We start from the raw sequence: 24271 nt of genomic DNA, 5'->3' as shown, positions 1-24271 counted from the left end.
CAGGCTGCGTAAGCGTGGCGTAGGCGTAGACGTGGCGCATGCCATTGCGTTATAATGTATGGAACTGTATGAGACATAGCATACCGCTTGCGTGGCGTGAACGTTCGCGTAGACGTAATGCGTGCAGTTATGTCTACGGATTCACGCGCGTACGGAACTCTTCGTGTGCGAGTGCGAGAGTTATAATCTCGTGTTTCGGGGTATTGTATATCAGTGGTTCGTACACCCCGTGGCGTAAATAAATGTTGTATGAGTGAAACCAAATATATGGCGGGAACGAACGAAAACATTTCACCGTTAATTTAGCACTTTATTTATACTACCTTTACACAAATTCAGTCTGTCAAATTACACACTCTCTGACGTGGCGCTCGATTAAAACAAAAGAGAAAATAAAACTTGAAACCAAAACAAACAAGTGTTCCATTAAAAATTAAATTTTTATTAACAAAAACAAAATTTATTAAGTACATTGCCCAATAGAGAGAGGTCAGAGTAATATTTATCTTCCATATTATTTTATAAATGGCAACATTTGAGTATAAGAAACAGATCTTTTTCTTCTTTTGATAAATATAATGAATAAGTATCTATTTTAGCTTACACTAATTATTTAGTTACCTATTTTAATTCACTCATTATTCAACTGGAAATGGAACTTAGAACTAAGTCAAATATTTACATTAAATAAGCGTTTAAAATACAATAAAAAGTCCAGTTTTACTCAATATATTAACCTATTCCTTAGTCACAAGTCCTAATCTATAAGATCTTAAATTTTAAAAAATACGTCTAATAAACGCAAATAAATGCTAAATCACCCAACCCACACATCGCACTTCAAACAAAATATGTCTAAATATAAATAAATATATCCTTTTGTACTCTCAAAAGTCCACGCACTTCGGCCGGTAAAGTTATCACAATTATTGCATTTTCAATCTTTTAAAACTACCATAACGGTAGAAAATTTATTCACATGGGCAACACAAAGTTGCAGATTCAAACTGAACAGAACTTTATTATCTGCGAAATAGAGTTCACATTGAGCTTTTTCACACATATTGTCTGGCTGGTCCATTCTTTCTCGAGTGTGGTAGTGTGTCATCACTACTAGCAGTGTTGCCACAGTTGTTGTTATGAAGGAAGGACATTTCCACGCCACTATCACCGCCCTGGAAATGAATTTCGTGTAAATAAACTTGAGCTATTTTAATTAAAAATTTAAAAGAGCAATTGGGCAATTGGTGACCGATTTTTTTTATTCAGATACAAGTTAGCAGATCTCATTTGTTGTTAAATGACGCTGCAGTCTAAGATGGGAGCAGGCTAGCCTGGGAGGACAGTCTTTAACCCATACTTCTGATTTCCTAGTACGATACTAGAACGCTTAATTGCTAAGTGGCTACGTCTTTGCTGGTAGGAGGGTGGTAACTGGTAACTATCTAAAGAGACCTGAATCACACTGCGCGACGTTATTATGTTTTGTACCAAATTTTGGGCACAGATTTGACGGCTAAGTTTAGTGCTTGAGGGAACAGGCAGTTAAACTAATCAAACCGGCAACGGACGGATAACTCCGGCCAACCACGCTTCGAAGTCGCGAAGCACTAACGCGAAGAGGCGAAACCATCCACAATAAAGTATGGTTTTGCGGCGTTCGCGGACTGTGAAAAGGTTCATCTTCAGACTTCAGGAGAATGATCGTACCTCTCCGTGCATAGGGTTAGCCGTGATCGTGATGGGCACTTTAGCTGGAAGGTAGCCGTTGGCGCCGCCTTCCGGTCCCGGGCCTTTCTCCTCTGAAAACAAAATTATTTGAGTTAATACAGTTATTTTTAGGGTTCCGTACCTCAAAAGTAAAAACTGAATCCTTATAGGATCACTTTTGTGTCTGTCTGTCTGTCTGTCCGTCCGTCCGTCCGTCCGTCCGTCCGTCCGTCCGTCCGCAACTCGCTGCAACGAGTTGCGTTTGCAACTCGCTGGAATGTGGACCCTCTCCCACACTTCCCCGCTCACCTTCCCGCGGTCGTCTCGTCGCGTCAGTACGGTTCGTATACTGTACCTAAGCGTCAGTGTGACGTAATCGACGCGAGGTGCAAACTTAGCTTGACTTAGCCCTAGTAGTAATCATGACTTAGCCCTACCTAATTTTCCGCTTTTTCCTCCATCTAATTAAAGTTTGTGCTAGGAATAGATACGACAATGTTGGAATTCATGCGAATATAATATCATTAAACTATATTTATGATGCGCGCAGAAAGGAATTAGCAATAATGCACTAAAAACGCTTACATTTGGTGGATAGATAGATATTTTACAGCCAGGTTCCAAGTTGTAACAGGTGGGGTGCGAAACTTTTTGACCAATTTGTTTACGGATATCAGTTTATTCTGAGGGTTTCAAATTTTAAGATGGATTCAAAAAAACATTTGCCTAGAAAAATTTGTGACCGTTTTAGTGCATTTTTTTAATTTAAAAAAATAGTTTAGTGATAAGTATGCTTATTTGCATTATTGGCATAAATAAAGTAGAATCTATAGGTACTTAATTTTAAAAAGCTATAGGTAACAATATTATTCAAAGTCAAAGTCAAAATCATTAATTCAAAATAGGTACAATTGTACACTTTTTGATGGTCGAAATTGTTAAATTTGTACGATATAGTGGTGATAATTAATTACGTAACTTAAAACTTAAAGCTACGAGGGTTCCAAACGCGCCCAAGTCTGAGACTATTAACTTTCAATAGTCATCTTTCTGGCTACAAATATTCAGATAGACACTAAAAAGATCCATTTAATAAAAGCTCAGTAAACTGTTATGGCTATCAAAAGAAAACGCCCCGGGACAGAATCGTTCGTCAATTTACGGTAGTTGATAGTAAAAACCCGATTTTCAATATCGTGGACGAAGCGGGATTGTTTTTTTATTAGTTATTCGCTCAATCGTTCGTTTATCGATACACATTCGTTCTTCCGGACGTTTATTGCTTACGATTGTGCCGTCGGTGGTCTTTTTTCAGCTCATTCAATATTTTTTTACGTTCCAGTTATGAAACTTCAATTTGGGCAAGGATGCTTGTATTACTTGTACGTTGTTACCCATCGTAACAATTAAAATGAACTGCTTTATCCAAAAATTCTCACTATTTTCAATATTTTACTCGTACCAAATTCTTAACAGGAGTATTCTATCTGGCGTAGCGTTCGGAGAAAATTATTTTTTCGGAGGACAAAATACAGTCGAAAAAAGGACTTCCACACTGACGACTTAGTTTTCGTCAAACTTGACGTTACACGGGAATAATTTGTATTATTAGTGTAGACACGCCACAATAATACTCATTACTCTCAGGGTCTTTAGTATTTACTTGTTTCAAAATGGACTGGATTTTTTTTTTTGATTTTCTAAACCTAGGTTGCAGTTTTTAAATAGACACAAAGCTGTACGTAAATAAACCAATTTCTAATAACCAGTATTGTTATCTATAACAATACTGTTATCAGGCAGGCTACGCAGGCTTCATTATGTACAGAACTCGTGATAAAATTTTCTCGGAAACGCCATCGTATTCCAGAAACAATTTTTCTCATGTATTCAAGCACATTGTCTGGTCTCCAAAGGTAATTGGCATAGAATAAAAGGACTGTTTTCCAACGATACGTTAAATAACAATTGTGTTCACGCAGCGTACAGGAAACAGGATTCTTTGTCTTCAGCAATGTAAATGTTCAACTAGATGCGGCGCTTCATAGTCACATATTACAACGAACTGTTTGAAAAACACTGTTACATAAGCTGTTTGAAAAATCCTACTACGATGTAAAGGATTATTAAAATGATAAGAAAGCTTGGGAATGAGCAGCTTTGATAGCTGTTCTAAAGTATAAGTGATTTTTAAAGTGGTGATAGTAAAAAGAGTACCTGGCTGAGTTTGTTGTGGACTCTTCTCAGACTTGGGCGCGTTTGGAACCCTCATTACTTTAGTTTTAAGTTTACGTAATTAATTATCACTACTAAGTATATCATCTTACAAATCTAACAATTCTGACTATCAAAAGGTGTAGTGAATAAATGATTGAGTTTTGAACATCGCATCGGTGTCCGTACTCCAGTCAAACGCTTGTAAGAATCAAACTTGCGCGATAACTCTAAATTATTATTAACGTTAACCTATTTGAGTAGATGTAGGTAGCTTTAGTATCTACTAGCTGTGCCCGCGACTTCGTTCGCGTGGAATAGTGACTTTTCGGGCAGCATGTACGTTAAAAATGTTCACCGTGATTCTTTAAATTGACATAACTTTTTTATTTATGAACCGATTGACATGAAATAAACACTAAATGTTAAGTGAAGCTTACTACAATATATTAGTGAAAACCGTATCTAAATCGAATAAGCCGTTTCTGATATTAGAAAAAAAAAAATTCAAAATTCAAAATGTTTTTATTCAATTAGACTTTTACAAGTTCTTTCGAATTCGAATTAGCGTGCACAAACACACAGACAAACAGACAAAAAAAAATTAATTACAATTTCGGGTTCGGCATCGATATAATAACAACCCCTGCTACTTTTTTTTATATATTTCCATTGTACAGACACCACTTTTCTACAATTTTATTATATGTATAGATAGACTGATTTATAAATTATCTATGTTCGTAAAAACGGACTGCGCGCGTCTAAAGGAAATTAAAATGAGTGCGGACACCGATGTTCGTTGGAACATTTACTTTGTTGTTCCTATGAAGCGCCATATCTAGTGGAACATTTATATCGCTGTTTGTCGTTCATTCAATGATAGATACTAGATAGGTGTTACGTTGTTCCATTTGTTCGATTGTTTACTCTCGACTCTTTTCTCGTAGCTAGGGAGACTGGCAATTTAGGTATGAATAGCTTGTTGTGACCAAGTTGTGACTGTAGGTATTAAGTAAGTATTGCGCGTCGCAGCTGGAGAGAATATCGTGCGGGGCGCTGACGCGACGCGCAGTTCCGCTGCAGTTCAGTTCAAGTGCGTGGGCACCTTTAGAGTTCTGAAGCTAAGTTGATTTTAGTAGTTTTATTTTATTTTATAAAATCAGCTACACTAAATTCTAGAAAATTTCTGCCATAACCTCTAATTAAACTGAATTAGTTATATTATTATAATGTTGTAAGTAATATATTGAAATTGGCACGAAATTAAAAAAACTATCCGTCGATCTTAGAGATCTTAGAGATTAGATACATAATACATACATATAAGAGCATACAGAAAAGTTGGAACTCGAAATATTTATATGGAGAAGTATTCCCATTTTAGAACAGGAATTCCAACACAAATGTAATATTAAATTTTTGCAAAACTCATACTCTTTAATATTCTCTTTTCTTACACATAATGGTCCAAATATTGTTACGAAAAACTTTTACACTACTATAATCTTGCCTGCAAAAACAATCTTCTAACTTCTTGGCTACAACGGTAAACAATAGCCGACTAAAACGACGGTACTTGCGAGAATGTTTTGCACATGTTCTGCACAATCACAACGCTTGTGAGCAAAAGTTCCGTGCGAACGTCGTGCTAATGAAAATTTGTTTATCTAAACCTGCTTGTACATGTTTTTGTTGGGAAATTTCGCATATGCAAAGTGTATTTGCGGTCGGAGATAGTACTGGGATGCTTTTTATCTGGGCACTTAATTAGACATGTTCAAATATGGTTCAGACGCTCAGATAAATTCTAGTTGCTTTGCTCGACTGTGGCGATTAGGAAGTGGGATTACAGGTAGTGTTGAAACAAGTTTTCAAGAAGGAACAAACCCTTAATAATGTTTTTAAGTGAAGTAACCTTAGCGCGCTCCCCAGCGTATTCCATACAAACGTATGATACCGTGAAACTTTATAACTACTAACACGGATAATATTTGTTTCTACAAAATTTCATGATGTACCTAATTATTCAAATGATAACTAAACTAAGTTTGTATGGATAGCGTCACGTACTGAATTCATGCGTGTTGACAGCCACGTATGTCTTCAGTAGCTGTAGTTTAGCGGATTACAGCAAATTAAGCTTTTGGTTCCCTGTATTAAAATACTAACTGTCGGCATGCGGTCGCTTGGCGCGGCGACACAGCAGGAAGGTGACGGCCAGTATGAGCAGCAGCGCGGCCGCTCCCGCCGCACCGCCCGCCGTCACCAAGGTACCGGGAGCACTCTCTTCCTCCTTAGCTGGTGCTTCCGTGCTTGTACTTGGTGCGTTCAATGAACGTTGAGTTTTCGCCATCTGCACCCAGAATAATTATAAACCGATTAAAATGCTATAAATACTTGGAAACCCTAGTACAAGTTATCATAATTTTTGAGAACGAAATTCGATGTCAAGTTTCTCCCATTCAACAAAATCAGTTTACACATAACATCGAGTCTCAGCCGCGCTCTTGCCTCCGCCTGCCTTCTTCTGCCTACCGAACCATATATCCAACTGGAGAATCTCCTCAAAGCATCGTTCATTTACTGCAAACCAAGCACAATCAGACACAGTTCTCCTGGTTATGAATTTTGCATTGCAAAGCGCTGAAGTCGAGACACGCCACTGATAACACTACACGTAAAAATATAAACATCCAGTCGCAGACATGCTCCAACCCTGCGCCGTCAGCCACCCCAATTATGTCCGTCTGAACAATGGCAAAGATATACACCAGCATCGCAAAGTACTTCTCGAGCAGCGCATCTTCCAGGGCATGGATCTTGTCTTGTCTTGCTGGTGTAGCAGCCATGCAGCGTATGATAACTGATAAATGAAATGCCGCTACAATTATTACGTTGTATTACATGAACAATTATTATTTACAATATATGCCTTGGTTATAATTAAAACTGTGGTAGGAAAACGAGGGCCGGAGCTTGATGCTAGACCGAGGTGTTGCGGTCTTGATGATCTGAAGTGAATTGATTGAATGCGCTGCCCGGGGTTCGTCCAGGCCAGCAGGATATTTTGAATCGTTCCGAATTCAAATTGTGTTCTCTAAGTGACAGCTGCAAAGTGTGTTGCTTTCTTCGCAGCTGCCGGTCTTAAAAGAGGCTGCATGCCTCTACACTGGTATCACTGCCTTTGCCCCTTACCAGTATAGCACTGAAGTCGGATGGGGCCTGCGCGGTGTAGGCCTGTATCTTGAGCTCGTACGCCGTGTCCGCGGCCAGGTGAGACAGCACCATGCTGCGCTGGTGGCCGCCCGCCGTCACCTTCTCGTAGGCGCCCGCCGATGACACCGCCCGGTAGTAGACGTAAAATCCTTCCGCTTCCACCCCACCGTGGCTTGACCACTACATCAGATATAAGAAAAATGTACACTAGCTACAGTTAAACATCAAGAAATCTACAAGTTAGTTGGTGCATTGTGTAATGGTACTCAATTTGAATAAATGATTTGATTAGATTTAATGTGTACAGTTATAATACAGTTTGATTGAATGTGTTCAATTCTGTGTCAATGTGGTCGATTGCTGAATTTGCAATAAATGCAATATAAATGATGTAGATGTGATAAATAATAAATTACGTAAACTTGAAACTACTACGAGTTCATTTTTCAAAAGTGACTATAGATCCGTTTATTTGTTACTAACCCCCGACCCAAAAGGAGGGGTGTTATAAGTTTGACGTGTGTATCTGTGTATCTGTCTGTAGCATCGTAGCTCCTAAACTAATGAACCGATTGTGATTTAGTTTTTTTGTTTGAAAGGTGGCTTGATCGAGTGTTCTTAGCTATAATTCAAGAAAATCGGTTCAGCCATTTGAAAGTTATCAGCCCTTTTCTAGTTACTGTAACCTTCACTTGTCGGGGGTGTTATAAATTTTTAATTTACACTTGTTGTTTGTCTGCTCGTTAAGGTCGTACCGTCCAGTTAAGCTGTATGCTGTGAGGCGAGAGCGAGGTGGCCTTGTCGAGCACGGGCGCGCGCGGCGATTGCGAGCCTCCACGCTGCAAGTAGAATTTGCCGCTGCTGCGTCCCAGCTTGTTGTCCTGGTTCGAGTACACCGCCGCGATCCGGAATCTAGACAAAACATTTTTTTTTTGTAATTATATAGACTAGCCCTTGGCTGCAATCAGACCTGCTAGCAAGTGATGATGCAGCCTAAGATGGAGCGCGCTTGCCTAGAAGTTGCCTATTCACTCTTGACTTGAAGGTACCCATATTATATAGGTAGGTGGAAGGGAAAACTGAGGCCGGAAGGGCATCTATGCATCGGAAAATTATTCTAAGACATAATGTTTCCCGATTTACACTGTGAAATTTTAGTGGTTTTGGAATCCTGGCTAAGGGAATCGCATCAAGCAGTACTATCGATTACACTTGTTTGTTTTGAAATACTAGGCACTTTTTTATTAAAAAAATAATTAAAAAAATATACTGAAACTCGAATCTGTGAGAAACATTAGTAGTGGCCGAGCGCTACGTGACAACCACGCTGCTGTTCTGACACAGCGACGCGGTGGGGTACAACTACTGGTTCACGAATTTTTCCAAAGAACAATTTCTCGATTCAATTCTTTTATTTTAAGACCGAGGTCAATATAGTAAATGGATAGTACCTACCGACTTAGGCGATTCACTTAACCACGGCTCTAAAACGCATTATTTCACTGTTGTGTCAATATATACGCGTTCGTGCTTGCGAACTTTTCAGTTTTTGAAATGAAGCTGACACAAACTTACGAAATGGAATCACAAATCCGGTCAGTTGGGAGGTTTAGAGGTACAAAATATAGCATTTTATTCATTGAGACATTTTCAACACATCGTCTCTACCACACATGAAATCCTTTAAAACTCTAAATTGGAAATTTAAACTAAAACCTATAATTGAATTGTGCTCGAAACCGAATCCAATTATTTCATAATTCACCACTCGTTATTTATTTTTGAGTAATATAACAGAACGGAAATTTGATTATTAAGAGCAAATAGAACCCGAAATGCATTTGCTATCGGTATTTGAACATAAAATATAGGATATTTGCCTGGGATTGCGGTTTTAGAAATTGTATTGGATTAGGGTATCCATATCACGCATCAGGCTTTTTGATTCAAGATTTTTTGTCGTCTCTTGCACAGATTTTCTGTTACATTTTAAAGTAGAATTTCGCATTTCAATAAGTAGGCTATTACACAGTTCTGCAAGTTTAAGATCTATAAAGCTGTCAGCTTTCAATAGGTAGGTAGTTCTAGCGTATGAAAGTTACATGAAATGAAAGTTACTTGAAATCTTCACATGAAAGTTACATTTACTATAACAATGTGAGGTAAAATTTGAAATAACCAGCCAAGTGCGAGTCAGACTCGCGCACCGAGGGTTTCGTACTCGGGTATTTTTTCCGACATTTTGCACGATAAATCACTAACTAACTTTGAGGTAAGGGACCCTAAGAATACTGGAAATCTTTATTTTACACTTTAGAACAGCTTCATTATTCGTAGTGGGTAAAAGCTACATACTTGTAATATTTGTCTGGTACGAGGCCATCTATCTCAAAGGAATGTATGTGCGTGGGGATGTCGTAGTTTTCCGTGTGCCATTGGATGTTGGAAGAATTCGTTACTTCTCTGTACTGCACCTGAGGAAAACAAATTGTAAAGATTATTCTAGAGACAGAGTGTAGCAGAAATTATAAGTATAAGAATTGTACAATAGGTACTGCCATTTTTATACGTCGCATCTCCAAAAATTGTTTGCGCAATAATCAGGGAACATACATAAAAAAAAATAAAAAAAAAGATTCTGACGAATTGAGAACCTCCTTTTTTTGAAGTCGGTTAAAAAAGCGCAACGTAACAAACCAATTGTACGCCAATAAATCACCGGCTTTATTAACAGAGACTCATGCTATCTCGCTCATAATTCGTGCGTACAAAACATGACGCGTAGGCAACAACCAATAGCTTATGTATATATAATGGGCTCGCGCTATAATTGGCTGAGATATTTTCACGCCATTTCAAGAATACGATTTCTGCGCAAGTACATCGGCGTTACTTTTGAAAATGTTGGTACTGTAATATTTTGAGAAAATAAACTTTTGTTCAAATAAATGTTGGTTTCAGTATAAGATGATAGACTACAGGCCCATGTTTAAAAATGGGTGGGTCATATGAACCACCAGGTGACGTATACAGGACGATATAAGAGCATAAAATAATAAGTTTCAGCACTATGCCGTCGCTTGTAAGCTGTCCAACAGAGTGCTGGTGAGAATTGAAAAGTGCAGGTAGAGTGAGTACATTTTGGTCATATATTTTTGTACGGCATTTTTACCATCGATAGATCCATGAAAAATAATAAGAAAGCGCGCAGTGCCGTAAAAAAATGGTGCGCCACAAAGTCAGTAAATGTTTTGATTTTCTGACAATTTCCGGGGTAAATTTGGTCATTTGATTCTGTACGGCACTAGTTTCATACTGTTTCAATACAGCCTCTAATCCATTATTCCGCAACGCCGTACAAAAATCATGCGACAAGGGGAAAAAATTGAGGGTAGCAACCCCCTCTCTTTCCGTGGTCCGGGGGGTGCTGAAACTTATTAATTTATGCTCTTATATCGTCCTGTATACGTCACCTGGTGGTTCATATGACCCACCCATTTTTAAACATGGGCCTGTAGTCTATGAGCACCTACTTTGAAAAACTGTATTGGAAGTCCGTGGTTGTCATGGGACCATGACACCATCACACTCTCGTCGGACAATCTTGTCACATTTGGTCGAGATGGAGGTATTAATACCGCTGCAATAAAAAAATTAATTTATAGTCATAATGGACTAAGAGCCAGCGAGGGCCAGACCTTCGTTATTTTATAACAGCTGAAGTATCTCTATAGGGAGGAATGATCGGCGACTATGAAGTTTGGATCATTGGCTTTGGGAGATAACAAGTAGTAAAGGTATAAAAAATCTTACGTCAAAGTATGAAGTCTATTTTTTTATATTTTCTTCGGAATGGTATTAGAAATCATGTTATGCAAAGCCAGACACTCAGTATCGTGGCAACCCTTGCCAGATGCCCTTAACCTTTTAAACTTTAAGGGGGTTGCCCTGTTTGTATGTCCTAATTTTGTTAGTAATTTACCTTTATGTTTCCTAGGATTTTTCTTGTTATGTCGTTTGGGAAGCTGCGACGGAATATGAAGCTTCGGCGTTTCTGCGGAGTAATCCTGTAAGAAAAAATAATTGTTATTCCTATCAAGGTAAACGAAGTTTCTTTCGCTATGTTCAAGCCTTTACCTAGTTTTACCCTGCAAAATGTTGATAGTTTTTATTCATATCAGATCATTATCAGATTTTATTGGTTATTATTAAGATTTTAAACCCAAGAACAACAGAGACTCGTGCTATCTCGCTCATGATTTGCGCATACAGTACATGGTGTGTATGCAACAACCAATATCAGACGGGCGCGCGCTATGATTGGCTGAGATATTTTCACGCCATTAAAAATAAGATTTCTGCGCAGGTATATCCGTATATACTTATAAAAATGGTAGTACTGAACCTGATCTGATATCTGCACAGGAACGACGGTGAGCAGCGCCGCGTCGTACGCGCAGCCGAGCGCGTTGCACGCGAAACACTGCACGATACCCGCGTGACGCTTTTCCACGTGCTCGATGTGCAGATCTGAATCTATAAGGAATTCCTTTTTTAATTAATATAGCCAAAATGATAGGCTCATAGCCTCTGTAGCTCAGTACCTTTACTATTCAAGAGATGGACTCAAATTCGAGAGGTCGTAGTTTTAAAGTCCATCCGTTGGCTTATTTGAGTTGGCTTATCAGACTAATCTGTACGCTTAACTAGATGATGCCCGCGACTTACTCCGCGTGGATTAAGGATTTTAAAAATCCCGTCGAAACTCTTTGATTTCTTAGGGCAAAAAAGTTTGTGTCACTCTCCAAGTTTTTAATTCTATCCATGGAAAAAGTAACTACGTTGCAGCTTGATTGAAAGACAAATCTACGATCAAATGCGCAATCCTACTCAGGAACCATCACAAATAGAAACCATATTTTTCACCCTTTATCGTGCTGAGATTGTCGCACATACTTACTATAAATTCATTCTAAAAGTAACGTACAATGTAGTGAGTTGTAGGTGTTCAGGTAAAAACAGAGCGCTATTTGTGAACACCAAACAACGATCGAACAAGTCGGGAAACTCGGATCCTTAGCGCTAAATTACTTTTAAACTAACTCGCGCAGTTGCTGCTGTAGAAAGGGAAAAATTGTGAATTTATTGCTTTACAATTTGTTAAGCTTAGCTATAAGAGTTTTTTTTTAAGACGTGTGTAAAACTTTGAAGGCGTGATGCCAATGGTCCCTAACTATATTATGGTTCTCATAAGAAAGCTCAGAGTCACTCAGCGAGCGATGCTTGGAACTCCAAGTTTCCGATCCATCGCCCATAGAGAACACTAGCCGATGACCGCGGCTTCGCCCGCGTGGATTTAGGTTTTTTGAAATCCCGTGGGAACTCTTTGATTTTCCGGGATAAAAAGTAGCCTATGTGCTAATCCAGGATATTATCTATCTCCATTTCAAATTTCAGCCAAATCCGTCCAGTAGTTTTTGCGTGAAGGAGTAACAAACATACACACACACACACACACACACACACACACACATACACAAACTTTCGCCTTTATAATATTAGTGTAATTCTGTACGTGATCAAATGAGGGGATCGGTAGGAAAACCAGAGTAACTGACATAGCTCAACGGTTTACGAAGCTGAAGTGGCAATAGGTAGAGCACATAGTTCGAAAAGCCGATGGATGTTGAGGTCCCAACTCCCAAAGCTGCTGCGCCTTGCGGTGCGAGATCGCACCTGAGCACAGGTTCAGTACGTAGGTTCTAGCATCTTGGGACCTCAACGTCTATTTCTAATTCTATGGAACTCTTTATTTCCACTACCCAGCCAAATCAGTAACATGATGCCAGTTATAAAAATAAAAATTATTAACAAATACATTGAAATACATCTAAATAATTGTTTTTGTAGTATGTAAGTAGTAACTTACACTTTAAAAGTATTTTTTCTTCAAGCTCTAATTAGAGAAATAAGTTGTAAAAGAGATTGTTTTCTACGAGACTTCGCAAATTATATTAATTGCTGTTAGTTCCCTTTATACACTACGTCAAAGTGGATAACAAGTTCCAAACAACGATCGAAGAAGAAAGGGGACTCCGCTGTTCAGTGCGCACTAAATTACTTCTTTAAACTTACTCGCTCTATTACTCCCAGAGAGAGGAAGCTTTTTATTGCCTTGTATTGATTTATCTACGACAATGGTGCTAATTCGGAAGTACACTTATCTTAAAGTAAGGTTCTACACTAAACTTAATGTGAACTTAATTGACTGGTCTAAAAGTAATGGAAAATGTTAACGAAACCAGTTCTTTCGTATGAAGGTAGAAAAATCGCCACACTAATATTATAAATACAAAAGTGTGTCTGTTTGTTACAATTTCACGACTCAACCGCTGAACTCATCTTGACGATTGGCACAATACTGAAGTAGGCCATAGGACACATTATATCCAGTAAAATAGAGTCCTCACGGGATTTTTGGAAAACCTGAATCTACGCAACACGTGAGATGGGATCGGCATCTTTGCTAGCGCTGACGTTGCCCGCCGAGCATTCTCAGTACGAAGGTGCAAGAATCTTAATAATTTTACCAACCTGTAGCTTTCACCCCTTTGCCAGTCTTGATCAGTTCAGCGTTCAGAATCCAGTGTACCACAGGTGCAGGCTGGCCATGAGGAACCCCGCAGGAGATCTGGGCACTGGCCCCTTCACTAGCGTTGACGCTGCCCGCTGACCCTTCCCAATGAGGAGGTTGGAGGGCTATAACCTTCCACGAGCGACGGAGGCCGTTTGCTGAGCAGGAGTAGACGCCCTGAGAAAATTTGGTGTCATTTAAATAGTGAAAGTATGATTATTATGTAATGAGAGGTTTTGGTGCACGGGACGGAATACCACAGCCACCGCTGTCATTAGGGATAGGGCACAGGTGCGATACAGTCTAGCATAAGTTCATACGATACTCACGATACTATAAAAATTTGACCGTGGAAACCTTAATCCACCTTCAGTCGCCTTTAATTACGTCTCCCGTGGAATTATGCGCTAGCTATGACACTTATTTCACGAAATTTGTTGAAATGAAGTTAATATCGTTTCCTCGTCCCTATCTAGAAACCGCTTCAGGATATTTTGCTTAGGATAATAGTTAAAAGTTAATCTTAATGGTTAATTGTTCAATAGTTGACGACAAAAGCAAGTTATATTTAAAAAGCAATAATACTGCATACCTCATGTTCCCCAGTAAAGTTCTCCACAACCAGGCTATTGGTTTGTCCAGGTAAGTTGGTATCAGTGCCTTTGCTCCAGGCGACTCTTGGTTGAGGAGTACCGACGATTCCACACCACAGTCTTAAAGAATTATCTGGCAGTACGGGCATGCTTAATACTCCTTCTTTGTCTATTCTGCCCACATAGTCTTCTGTTTCTAGGAATCTGTAGGAAAATATTTTATTGACTATTAGCTGAACCTTTCTGGCTTTGCTGCGGGTGGAAAATCTGAAAATCTTTTTAGTAGGGGTTTACATTATAAAGAAAACCTTCATACAAAATCTCTTTCTCAAAAGTTTGGACACAGCGGATTTAGAATTGAAACTTAAGCTATACGTTGATATGACAGTTTCTTCTTTTGGATGTTATCCGAGGGTCCAAAGTAGCAAGTGACATATCATAATATTGTCTAAGGATTTTTCTGGATTTGAGATTGGCAGGTGGGATCTGGAGACCACACCCCTTTAAGCGCAGTTTGGGACAACCTCAACGAACCTCAATCGACGAACTCAAGAAAGTGGAAAGAGAAGACGGAGGACCGTGTGTGGTGGTACGCTCAAGATAAAGCCTATGTTCAGTCATTGGTCACCCCTGGTGATGGATGAATGGTGAATTAAATAGGTATTGTTATATCTCTTTCATAGTGCGTCGGAAATTGCGATATATTTTTTGTCCATAGCTGTAACTCAATATCAGCCGTAATTTAAAATACGTGACATCATGATCTTTAAAAGGTACCTTTATAAATAATTCAGTACTTTTTTGCCAGTTGAATTTTTACGATTTAAAAATTATGTTGCAATAATACGAGTAACTATAAAAGCTTTTCTTTTTCCAAAAACCGCTAAGTGCTGTAAAAGCTCACATGAATTACAAATGAGCCTTCATGGATGATGGATATCCCATTATCTTGATTTAGATACCTGCACCTACAGTCAACATGCAAGTCATAGTTTTTAAAATTTTAAAACTATAGCAAAATGTTCCTCTTTTTCCATAAAGAAAGTACCACGAAAGTTACCTTCGACTTAACTTAACTTTACCTAAGCTTCACCTCTAAAAAAAGTTTTAAGAAGCTTTGGTTCGCCACAAAAATGAAACGAGTAAATTCTAAGATGAGTAGGTACTCTTCGATAGGACTTTTATCTACTCAGAAATCGTGAAGATTCTTCATCTTTGTCTTTGCCTTGCCTATTAGTTATAGTCTTTCTTATTTCAACTCTGAACTCTTGGCATAAAATTCTGAAACTTAGGCCAAAAATCTTTATACGCTCTTATCAGTAGTGCCTAAGAAATACGCAAACACATTGTGTACAAATGGAACACGAGGCCAAAGTATGCGATTAAGTTTTCATCATTGTCATCGTCGTTATCAACTGACAGGACGTCCACTGCTGGACATAGGTACCTATTCGTAGTCTCTTATAAGGACTTCCATACGCCACGGTTTTGCGCTACAGGCCTTTAATATTGTACTATGGGGCTTATCACACTAACGTTTTTGAAGGGTTGTGCAATAAGTAATCATCATCATTATCATTGTCAACCGATAGACGTCGGTTGTTGGTCTCTTGTAGGGATTTCCACACGCCACGATCTTGCACCGTCTGAATGCAGCGGCTCCCTGCGACTTGTTCGATGCCCTATGTCCATCTAGTGGGGAGTTTGCCAACGCTGGGCAACTAGCAACTTGGTTAAGGTTGGTTTTAACACAACTAACCTGAATCCTCCATGTCCTTCGTGTTGTATCTTCAGATACGTCCTCTCGGGCAAGTCTACGGTCTGCTCGCTGATGTCGTTGGTCGCCACGCACCCGTATGAACCGCTGTCTTCCACAGTGGCGTTGTTTATGATGAGGACTCCGTGGGGCGTGTCGAGCTGTTTTCTTGAACCCTGACAATAAATACGGATCTATAGATAGCCCTGCCTGCCTGGTGCAGTGGTAAGCGATGCGGTCTTATTAGTGGGATGTCCAGGGCTCTATTCCCGACAGGGTTTGGAATTTTATAATTTGCATGGTCTGGTCTGGTAGAAGGCTTCGGCCGTGGCTAGTTACCACCCGCCAAGCGATTTAGAGTTCCTGTACGATGCCACGTAGAAACCAAAGGACTAGGAGTATGGGTTTAATGAAAACTGCCATACCCCTTCCAGGTTAGCCCGCTTCCATCTTAGACTGCATCATCACTTACCACCAGGTGATATATTGCTGTCAAGGGCTAACTTTAATCTGAATAAAAATATTAAAAAAAATAGATAGGTACTCATTCGCGATACAAAAAAAAGTTGAAAAAGAGAATAATCCAATCTAAATTATACCTTACCTTTGAAGTCTCCTTCCACCAGCTAAGTCTAGCGGGCGGCTCCGACATCGGTTCCTTACAATGCAATACCACGGTGTTATGCAGAGGAGCTGTTATGACGCGTCTCTCGGGGCTGTTCCTGCTGATGTCCACCTTGGCGATCGTGAGGCGTGCAGGAATCGATACTAGGCTTATCGCTCCATACCACACCATGCACTGAGGACAAGTTATTAAAATATTATATGACATATTCGGCAGACGCTACCGGTGCCTTTTTTGGAACGATGTATAAAGCCACCGGCATATGCCATCACCCTGCTCCATAGCGCACATATTAGAACATCTTGAAAACGGTGATAGCCTAGTGGTTTAGACGTCAGCCTCCTAGTGGAGGGATCCGGGGTTCGATCCAGGGCTTGCACTTACAAATTTCGAAGTCATGTGCGATTTTATCGATAAAGAAAAATGTCGTGAGGAAACCTGTATGCCTGAGAGTTCTCCACGAGATGATCTCAAAGGTATCTGAAGTCTGCCAAGCCATATTTGGCCAGCGTTTTAGACTAGGTATGGCCAAACCTTTCTCATTCTGAGTAGAGACCCATCCTCAGTAGTGGGCCGGCATGAGATTCACCGCTATCACCAAATCGAAATGTCTAGATAAAATTAATGTCGTCTTTATAAAGCCCAGAAGCCAACCGCAGAAAATGTTACGTATTTGTTTCGTATTTCGATCGATACGCCGAGTTCCAAGAATGAGACATAATACTGACAAAGAATGTCCTGTTACAATAAAATTAACGTGTTTCATTTTCTAGAACAGTCTTTGTAAGGAATCCTTGGGATAATAAAAGAATAACAATAGAACGTACAAACGTGTTGTTTTTGACAGGGTTTCTTTGCGTTTTATAAAGGTTTTTTTCGCAATGGAAGCTAATATTCATTACTTAGATACTCTTATCATCATCAAGAAAATCATTCTCGAATCTCTACGTAATCAAACCAAAAAGTTGAGAAGAATAATATGAGATCCGTAGAAGAGAATCCGTAGGAGGTCTTCCAACGATGTAATTTCTGATGTAAGGTCACCATTTTAACACTTTGGAAACCCAACGTCTATCAGTTTTTCGAACTATATGCCCTGCTTATTGCTACTTCAGCTTTCAACCCGTTGAGCTATGTCGGTAACTCTGGTTCTCCTAAGGATCTCCTCATTTCTGAACTGGCATAGAGAATCTCCAACCTTTGTTCTCTCTATCGCCCGTTGATTGACTGTAATGTCATCACTGGTAATTTGAAGGCTGTTCGAAGACTTTGGTCTTCAAGCACTGAGGAATTTTACTGAGGAGCAAAAGTACATTTGTAAAAATCTCTGCTATATATCCAGCTGTAACAACACCTCACCTGATACAACGCAGAGGAAGTCTTCTCTCTCACTTGCACCACCAATCTCGTAGACACACCGTCCTTGTCATTGACACCGTCCACGTTGTTCCAGTCATTCCACTCCAGGTCATCAGCGGGTCGCCACCGCCAGGTCAGCCTCTCTCCAGGCACCCGGACTGTGCATTCGAAGGTCACCTCGTCGCCTACTGGCGCGGTCACTGACTCGGGGTACTTGGTGAACTCCATTTCGATTTCTGGAAAAAATGATTTCGCTTACTGTGGGCACAGAGTAAGGATATGAATTATGATATTACATACAGAGGTTCGACGAAGTTAGATAGAGCAATCGTGTGATAAGTGCGGGACAAAGGAGTGACCCGAACTGATCTACGTAGTTAAGGGAGGCCCTATGTTGAAGTGTCGTCGTGGTGATCATTTACCACGAGATCAAAGGCATCGGATTAGTAACTGTGATATGACGTCTCTTTTTATTGTGACGTGGGTGTATTGTAAATTGTAACTAGGGAAGGTTTTATGATTTTAGCAGCCTATTTATGTCTTTGTTTGATTGCATAGCTTAGAATAATTGCATAGTTTATTTTTATATGTTCCCACGGGGTTTTTGAAAATCTTAATGCACGCGGGCGAATCCTATTTCAATACGTTACAATTTACATAGCCGTAAGTGGAATCCTACTTAACTACACTTATCCGGGGCCTTACGCATGGCCGACAAGTCGCCCGGCGACTCAGTCGACGGCGACCTTGAATCTGCAATTTATATCTATACGTCGGTCGCCGTCGACTGAGTCGCCACGCCGGGCGACTAGTCGACCGTGCGTGGGTCTGAAATTCATTTTTTTTTTACAATACTAATTGTATCTATGTAACAATTACAGGGTTGTATCGTCATCGTTGTTTGAAAGTATGCACCCAACCTTAAGTCATGCATTTTGACTTTTGAGGAAGCTATTTAAAGCACATTTTGTTCGGAAGTCATGCTACATATTTTATCGCTGTCGCAAGTGGGCAGTCAGCCACCTATTAAAATCCAAAAAGAAGTCAGTTACGTTTTTTTGTTTGCGTTCTTCGTTCCATGATACATACGTAACCAATGAGAGAAATCTCGAGTCGGCGTCCTTGGAATATTGTTACCCACACATTTTGATCTTGAAACGTGAATGACGCATCAAATCGTGTGATTAATATTTTATTGCACCTCCCAAAGGAAATTGAACCCTATTTAAATGTATTTAGATGAACAATCGTTTGATATTTACAGTTGATATTGGACGTTCGGGATGGGAAGACGCGAAATTATCAGATTCTTCTTACGAAGCAACGACCGCTGGGAGAATTTAAAACAACTTTATCTGTATGTTGAATCACTACCTTGGAATACGTTCGTCTGGCTGGTTAAGATATAATAACTTGTGTTGATTGACGCTCTCAGGTTTCGAAAATATTTTTTGACCTTGTGGTATGGTCCCAAACCCAAATAAGCATGATATTGAACCTATACCTATTACCTAGTATGTCAAGGTATTGATCTCATTTTTATTCTCATGAACCCATGAACCCATCACCGGTCCACTACTGAGTACGAGTCTCCTTTCAGAATGAGAAGGCTTTAGGCATAATCCACCATGATTGCTAAGTGCAGGTTGGTAGACTCCACCTATCTTTGAGAATGTTATGGAGAACTGCAACAAGATTACATACATTCAGTAAATACAGGATAAAATTTTATTGTTTTAATTACACTCATTTCCTTTTAATCTGTACATATTAGAACGGAACCAACCGGGCATTTTTAGAAAGAATTTCCACTCCACATTTAGTTTTTTTTTTACCCAAGGAGATTGAACTATATAAAAAGTAGAGCAACTTTATATAACAAAATCTTTTAATATTGAATCGTGGCATCGAGTAACATAATATGTATGATCATAATACGAGTATGATTTTGGTCGGCCGACTTTTGACTATACTCTTGCTGGCTGTTAAAAAACAGATCAGCCAATAATTAATAGGATCTTGGACTCTTGTAATAAAATGATGTGATATTTTATATAGCGGTAGTTTATGAAGCTAGAATTCATTTTTTTTTTAAATTAGATTTTTCGAAAATTTTAACATAATCTATACTTCTATACTAATAAATAAAATTGGAGTGTCTGTCTGTAATTTCGAAATAACTACCTCATATTAAGCTCATATGGTTATTTGAACGATACCATAACTGAATCACACGTTTTTAAAATTTTTGTCTGTCTGTCTGTCTGTCTGTCTGTCTGTTTGAAAAGGCTATTCTTTGGAACGGCTGAACCGATTTTGACGGGACTTTCACAGGCAAGTAGAGGATTGACCAGGGCGTAAAATAGGCTACTTTTTTAACCGACTTTTAAAAAGGGAGTTGTGTTTTTCTACCTATGTACACCGAAATCTCCGAGATTTCTGAACCGATTTGCGTCATTTCTTTTTTAATCGATAGAGGAACTTTGCGACATTGTTTCATAAAAAATTTGGAGTCCAACTCCTCAATCCTGATGCTGCAGGGGATCTGACCAATCCACGCGGGCGAAGCTGCGGGCATCAGCTAGTTAATTATAATTAACGTCACGCTGTACGGAAGTAGATATATTTTTCCGGTATTTGTCTTGTTGAGGCTGGATCTGCTGCACAAACCTTTATTTTATTCATTTAAATGACTTTCGTTTTTATGGTTCCGTAACCAAACTGCCAACAACTCCGCTCCATACTGACGGACGGACTCCGCTGTCCGTCCGTCCGTCCATCCTTCTGTCCGTCTGTCTGTCAGTGGGCTGCATCTCGTGAACCATAATAGGTAGAGAGCTAAAATTACAGAATGTGTATCTCTATTGCCACTTTATTTATTTATTTATTTATTTATTCAAAGGTACACACAACAGGTTGTAACTAAAAATGGTCCAAACATAAAAACAAAAGATCCTAATCTAAGTGACAACCCCTAATAGGTGTACACAGCAATACTATACCTAAATAAAATATACATTACACAAGATATACACAGAATTTTTAACATGAAGGCTTAATAAAAATTTACAATAATATTTACAATATAAAGTGGTTACTACATGACAACAAATAATACTAAAAACACAACAAATATGTACTAAAAATTTCAAAATTGCCACTACGTAAACTCAAAAAATTTAAAAGTGTTAATTCTTGTACGATATGGTACAGAATCCTTCGTGTGCGAGTCTGATTCGCACCTGGCTGGTTTTTTTTCATAGTATATTTAACGAGTTTTGTGAATCCTATCTATCAATAACATAAGGTTAAATATCTTTGTATTTACCCAATTAAGCTACATGAACGTTTGTTTTTCAATTTGGAAATAATAATGGATTGAATTGAAATCGAAAAAACTTAGCTGTACCCCATTTGCAATAAAATAGGCGTTAAGGCTTGTACACACACAAAGCGTGACGGCAGACGCGACGCAACGGCAAACGCGAAACAATGCGTTCAATGTAAGTGCATGAATGACTAAAATGCATTCTATATAAAAAATCGGTCAAGTGCGAGTCGCAGTCTAATATACACATAAGAACATACACGATTGGTTTTGAACCATCCGTGAACCATATTCATTCAAGAAACCAGTTCACGAAACGTGGCACAAAATAAACGCAAGACGCAAAGCGCGCTGTTAGAAAATGTCGAGGTTGGGCAGGAGTGGTTCCACTTTATTCCCTGATGGTTTCTGCTGATCTTCATTACTGGCCAACATAGTTCATGTATGCAGAACTTAAAGCTACTCGTAAAATGCATCTTAGCAAGCATCGTGTCGTGTGATCAACATACTATTTGTATCGCAAATAATCGTGCAAAAAATGTTGAACAGCAGATTTGGAAATGTTCTTACAAAAAACACTACTTAATCAATAAAACTAAATAGATTCACGCAAAATAAACTTATTTCAACTTTTTTTTTAATGAAAATATTACAATAAAACTTAAAGCTAGCCTTATCTAATTACTATACAAATCATGCCCGCGTGCAATGGTGCCAAGAATACTGGCTGCATTTCCGCGTTGGACAGCCAGGCTGATCCGTTGCGCAAAAAATGAGCCAGCCCTTCTGTCAACTTTTGGGATATATGCCTATTAGTCCATACTTCATAGCCTATTGGAAAATAGTTTTGAAGATTTCATACCTTCTTCTATTATTTACGCCTAAAGTTACGATACTAAAACGATTTTCGCACTTTGTGTGGATCTTAACCTTAAGGAAAACAGAAGGCAAGTCATCCAGTTTAAAGCCTTGTTTATTCTGTCTAATATTTTTTTATTGCGTACTTACTTTACATTCAGTACTTAACGACTGATGTCGGAGCGCAATTATCATGAGTTTTTTCTAATTTACGTTGAAACGATTCTCGCCATATAATTTGATAGCAAGCTTTATGGAGCTTTCAGAAATTAAGTTTGACTCTGGAGTCTGTTTTATATGGTTTTTATAACTGTGATAATGATGGATGATATTCATCATTTATCGTTATTAGGGTTCCATACCTCAAAAGAAAAAACGGAACCCTTATTATAGGATCACTTTGTTGTCTGTCTGTCTGTCTGTCAAGAAAACCTATAGGGTACTTTCCGTCGACCTACAATCATGAAATTTGGCAGGTATGTAGGTCTTATAGCACAAGTAAAGAAATAAATCCGAAAACAGTGAATTTGTGGTTATATCATTAATAAAATGTTTTTCAATTTTCAAAGTAAGACAACTAAATACCAAGTGGGGTATCATAATATGAAAGGGCTTTACCTGTACATTCTAAAACAGATTTTTATTTATTTTTATGTATTTAATAGTTTTTGATTTATCGTGCAAAATGTCGGAAAAATACCCGAGTACGGAACCCCCGGTGCGCGAGTCTGATTCGCACTTGGCCGGTTTTTTTAAGTATGAAAGTCTGTTTTGGTAGATCGTAGCGAATTATTCCTACTTGTTGTTTCTTGTGTTACATGAACTTCCACAAAATAACGCCTGCTTCTATTTAACATTTGAACGATATTCAGCACGAATTCGGATACGTAGGTATGATTTCCATATAGAGATTGAAAAAGCAAAAGGTTACAGTGAAAGCTCTTTGGTAAATCATTTTTTCAGTTGCAAAAATTCTGAGAAACCAGCGAAAATCCTTGGAATTTTATGTATCACAAGTGTAAATTAAAAATTTATAACACCCCCGACAAGTGAAGGTTACAGTAACTAGAAAATAGCTGATAACTTTCAAACGGCTGAACCGATTTTCTTGGATTATAGCTAAGAACACTCTCGATCAAGCCACCTTTCAAACAAAAAAAAACTAAATTAAAATCGGTTCATTCGTTTAGGCGCTACGCTGCCACAGACAGATACACAGATACACACGTCAAACTTATAACACCCCTCTTTTTGGGTCGGGGGTTAAAAACTAGATTGTTGACAGTTCAAAAGAGCTCAAAGTGCGAGTAGCAAGTTTCAGTAAAGTATAGTCAAGAAGTAAAAGAGCAACTACAATTAACCCCATGTCCCAAACGTAAGCTAGTAAGTAGGTATAAGTTTAGCACGGGGGCTGTGTGGATGTACGGGATATCCCCACCCCGATTGCCATCTCGACTTGTCGCGTACTATAGGTACGAGTATCAAGTATCAACCGTTCATTTCGAACAGCCAAACTGGTCGACACTTACCACCTAATGACCTGCCTCTAATAAGAGAGCCAACATTATGACGAGTTACCGTGAAATTGCTGTGTACACACAAACGCAAGCAGCCATTGAGGTTTGGGCTCCAGACCCCGGCTGCAACGACCGGTTTTTTTGAGATCCGCAAGTAGCTTACACATAATGGCCTTATGGTGTAATAGTGTGAGTCTGTATTTAGCGTCAGACCATGTCGTCAGGGATAACAATGGTGTTACATCTGTTACATCCGAGATTAAAAAAAAAATCGTATTAGATAATGCCAAAATGCTGTGTAGATGTAAGGACTACACAGTTTGTTCGAAATCATATAACATGGCAAATGTTATATGTGATTATAATAGTATGTTTTATGCCAAATATTTCATCCCGTTCCGTCCAATACTTTGAGCTGTGCGTTGATAAATCAATCTGTCAGTCAGTCAGCTTTTCCT

The 24271-nt window shown here is 38.9% G+C and overlaps 1 protein-coding gene across 1 annotated transcript in view; it reads right to left on the bottom strand.

Moving 5' to 3' along the window:
• Window positions 1-296: 296 nt before the first annotated feature.
• Window positions 297-24271, bottom strand: part of LOC123873044 (interference hedgehog) — a 62397-nt gene continuing 38422 nt past the window's right edge. The window contains exons 3-16 of the mRNA XM_045917707.1: window positions 18111-18346; window positions 16731-16925; window positions 16130-16302; window positions 14370-14574; window positions 13738-13954; window positions 11549-11679; window positions 11126-11210; window positions 10677-10783; window positions 9499-9617; window positions 7899-8055; window positions 7123-7323; window positions 6097-6280; window positions 1711-1802; window positions 297-1175 (exon numbers count right to left, since the gene is read on the bottom strand). Of these exons, the coding sequence (XP_045773663.1) occupies window positions 1056-1175; window positions 1711-1802; window positions 6097-6280; window positions 7123-7323; window positions 7899-8055; window positions 9499-9617; window positions 10677-10783; window positions 11126-11210; window positions 11549-11679; window positions 13738-13954; window positions 14370-14574; window positions 16130-16302; window positions 16731-16925; window positions 18111-18346 (2222 nt within the window). The 3' untranslated portion in view covers window positions 297-1055. The remainder of the gene's footprint in view (window positions 1176-1710; window positions 1803-6096; window positions 6281-7122; window positions 7324-7898; window positions 8056-9498; window positions 9618-10676; window positions 10784-11125; window positions 11211-11548; window positions 11680-13737; window positions 13955-14369; window positions 14575-16129; window positions 16303-16730; window positions 16926-18110; window positions 18347-24271) is intronic.

This window comes from Maniola jurtina, chromosome 16 (genome assembly GCF_905333055.1).
Source record: "Maniola jurtina chromosome 16, ilManJurt1.1, whole genome shotgun sequence".
Classification (NCBI taxonomy): Eukaryota; Metazoa; Arthropoda; class Insecta; order Lepidoptera; family Nymphalidae; genus Maniola; species Maniola jurtina.
The sequence above is the reverse complement of the archived record's forward strand: the minus strand, read 5'-3'. Positions and strand labels throughout refer to the sequence as shown.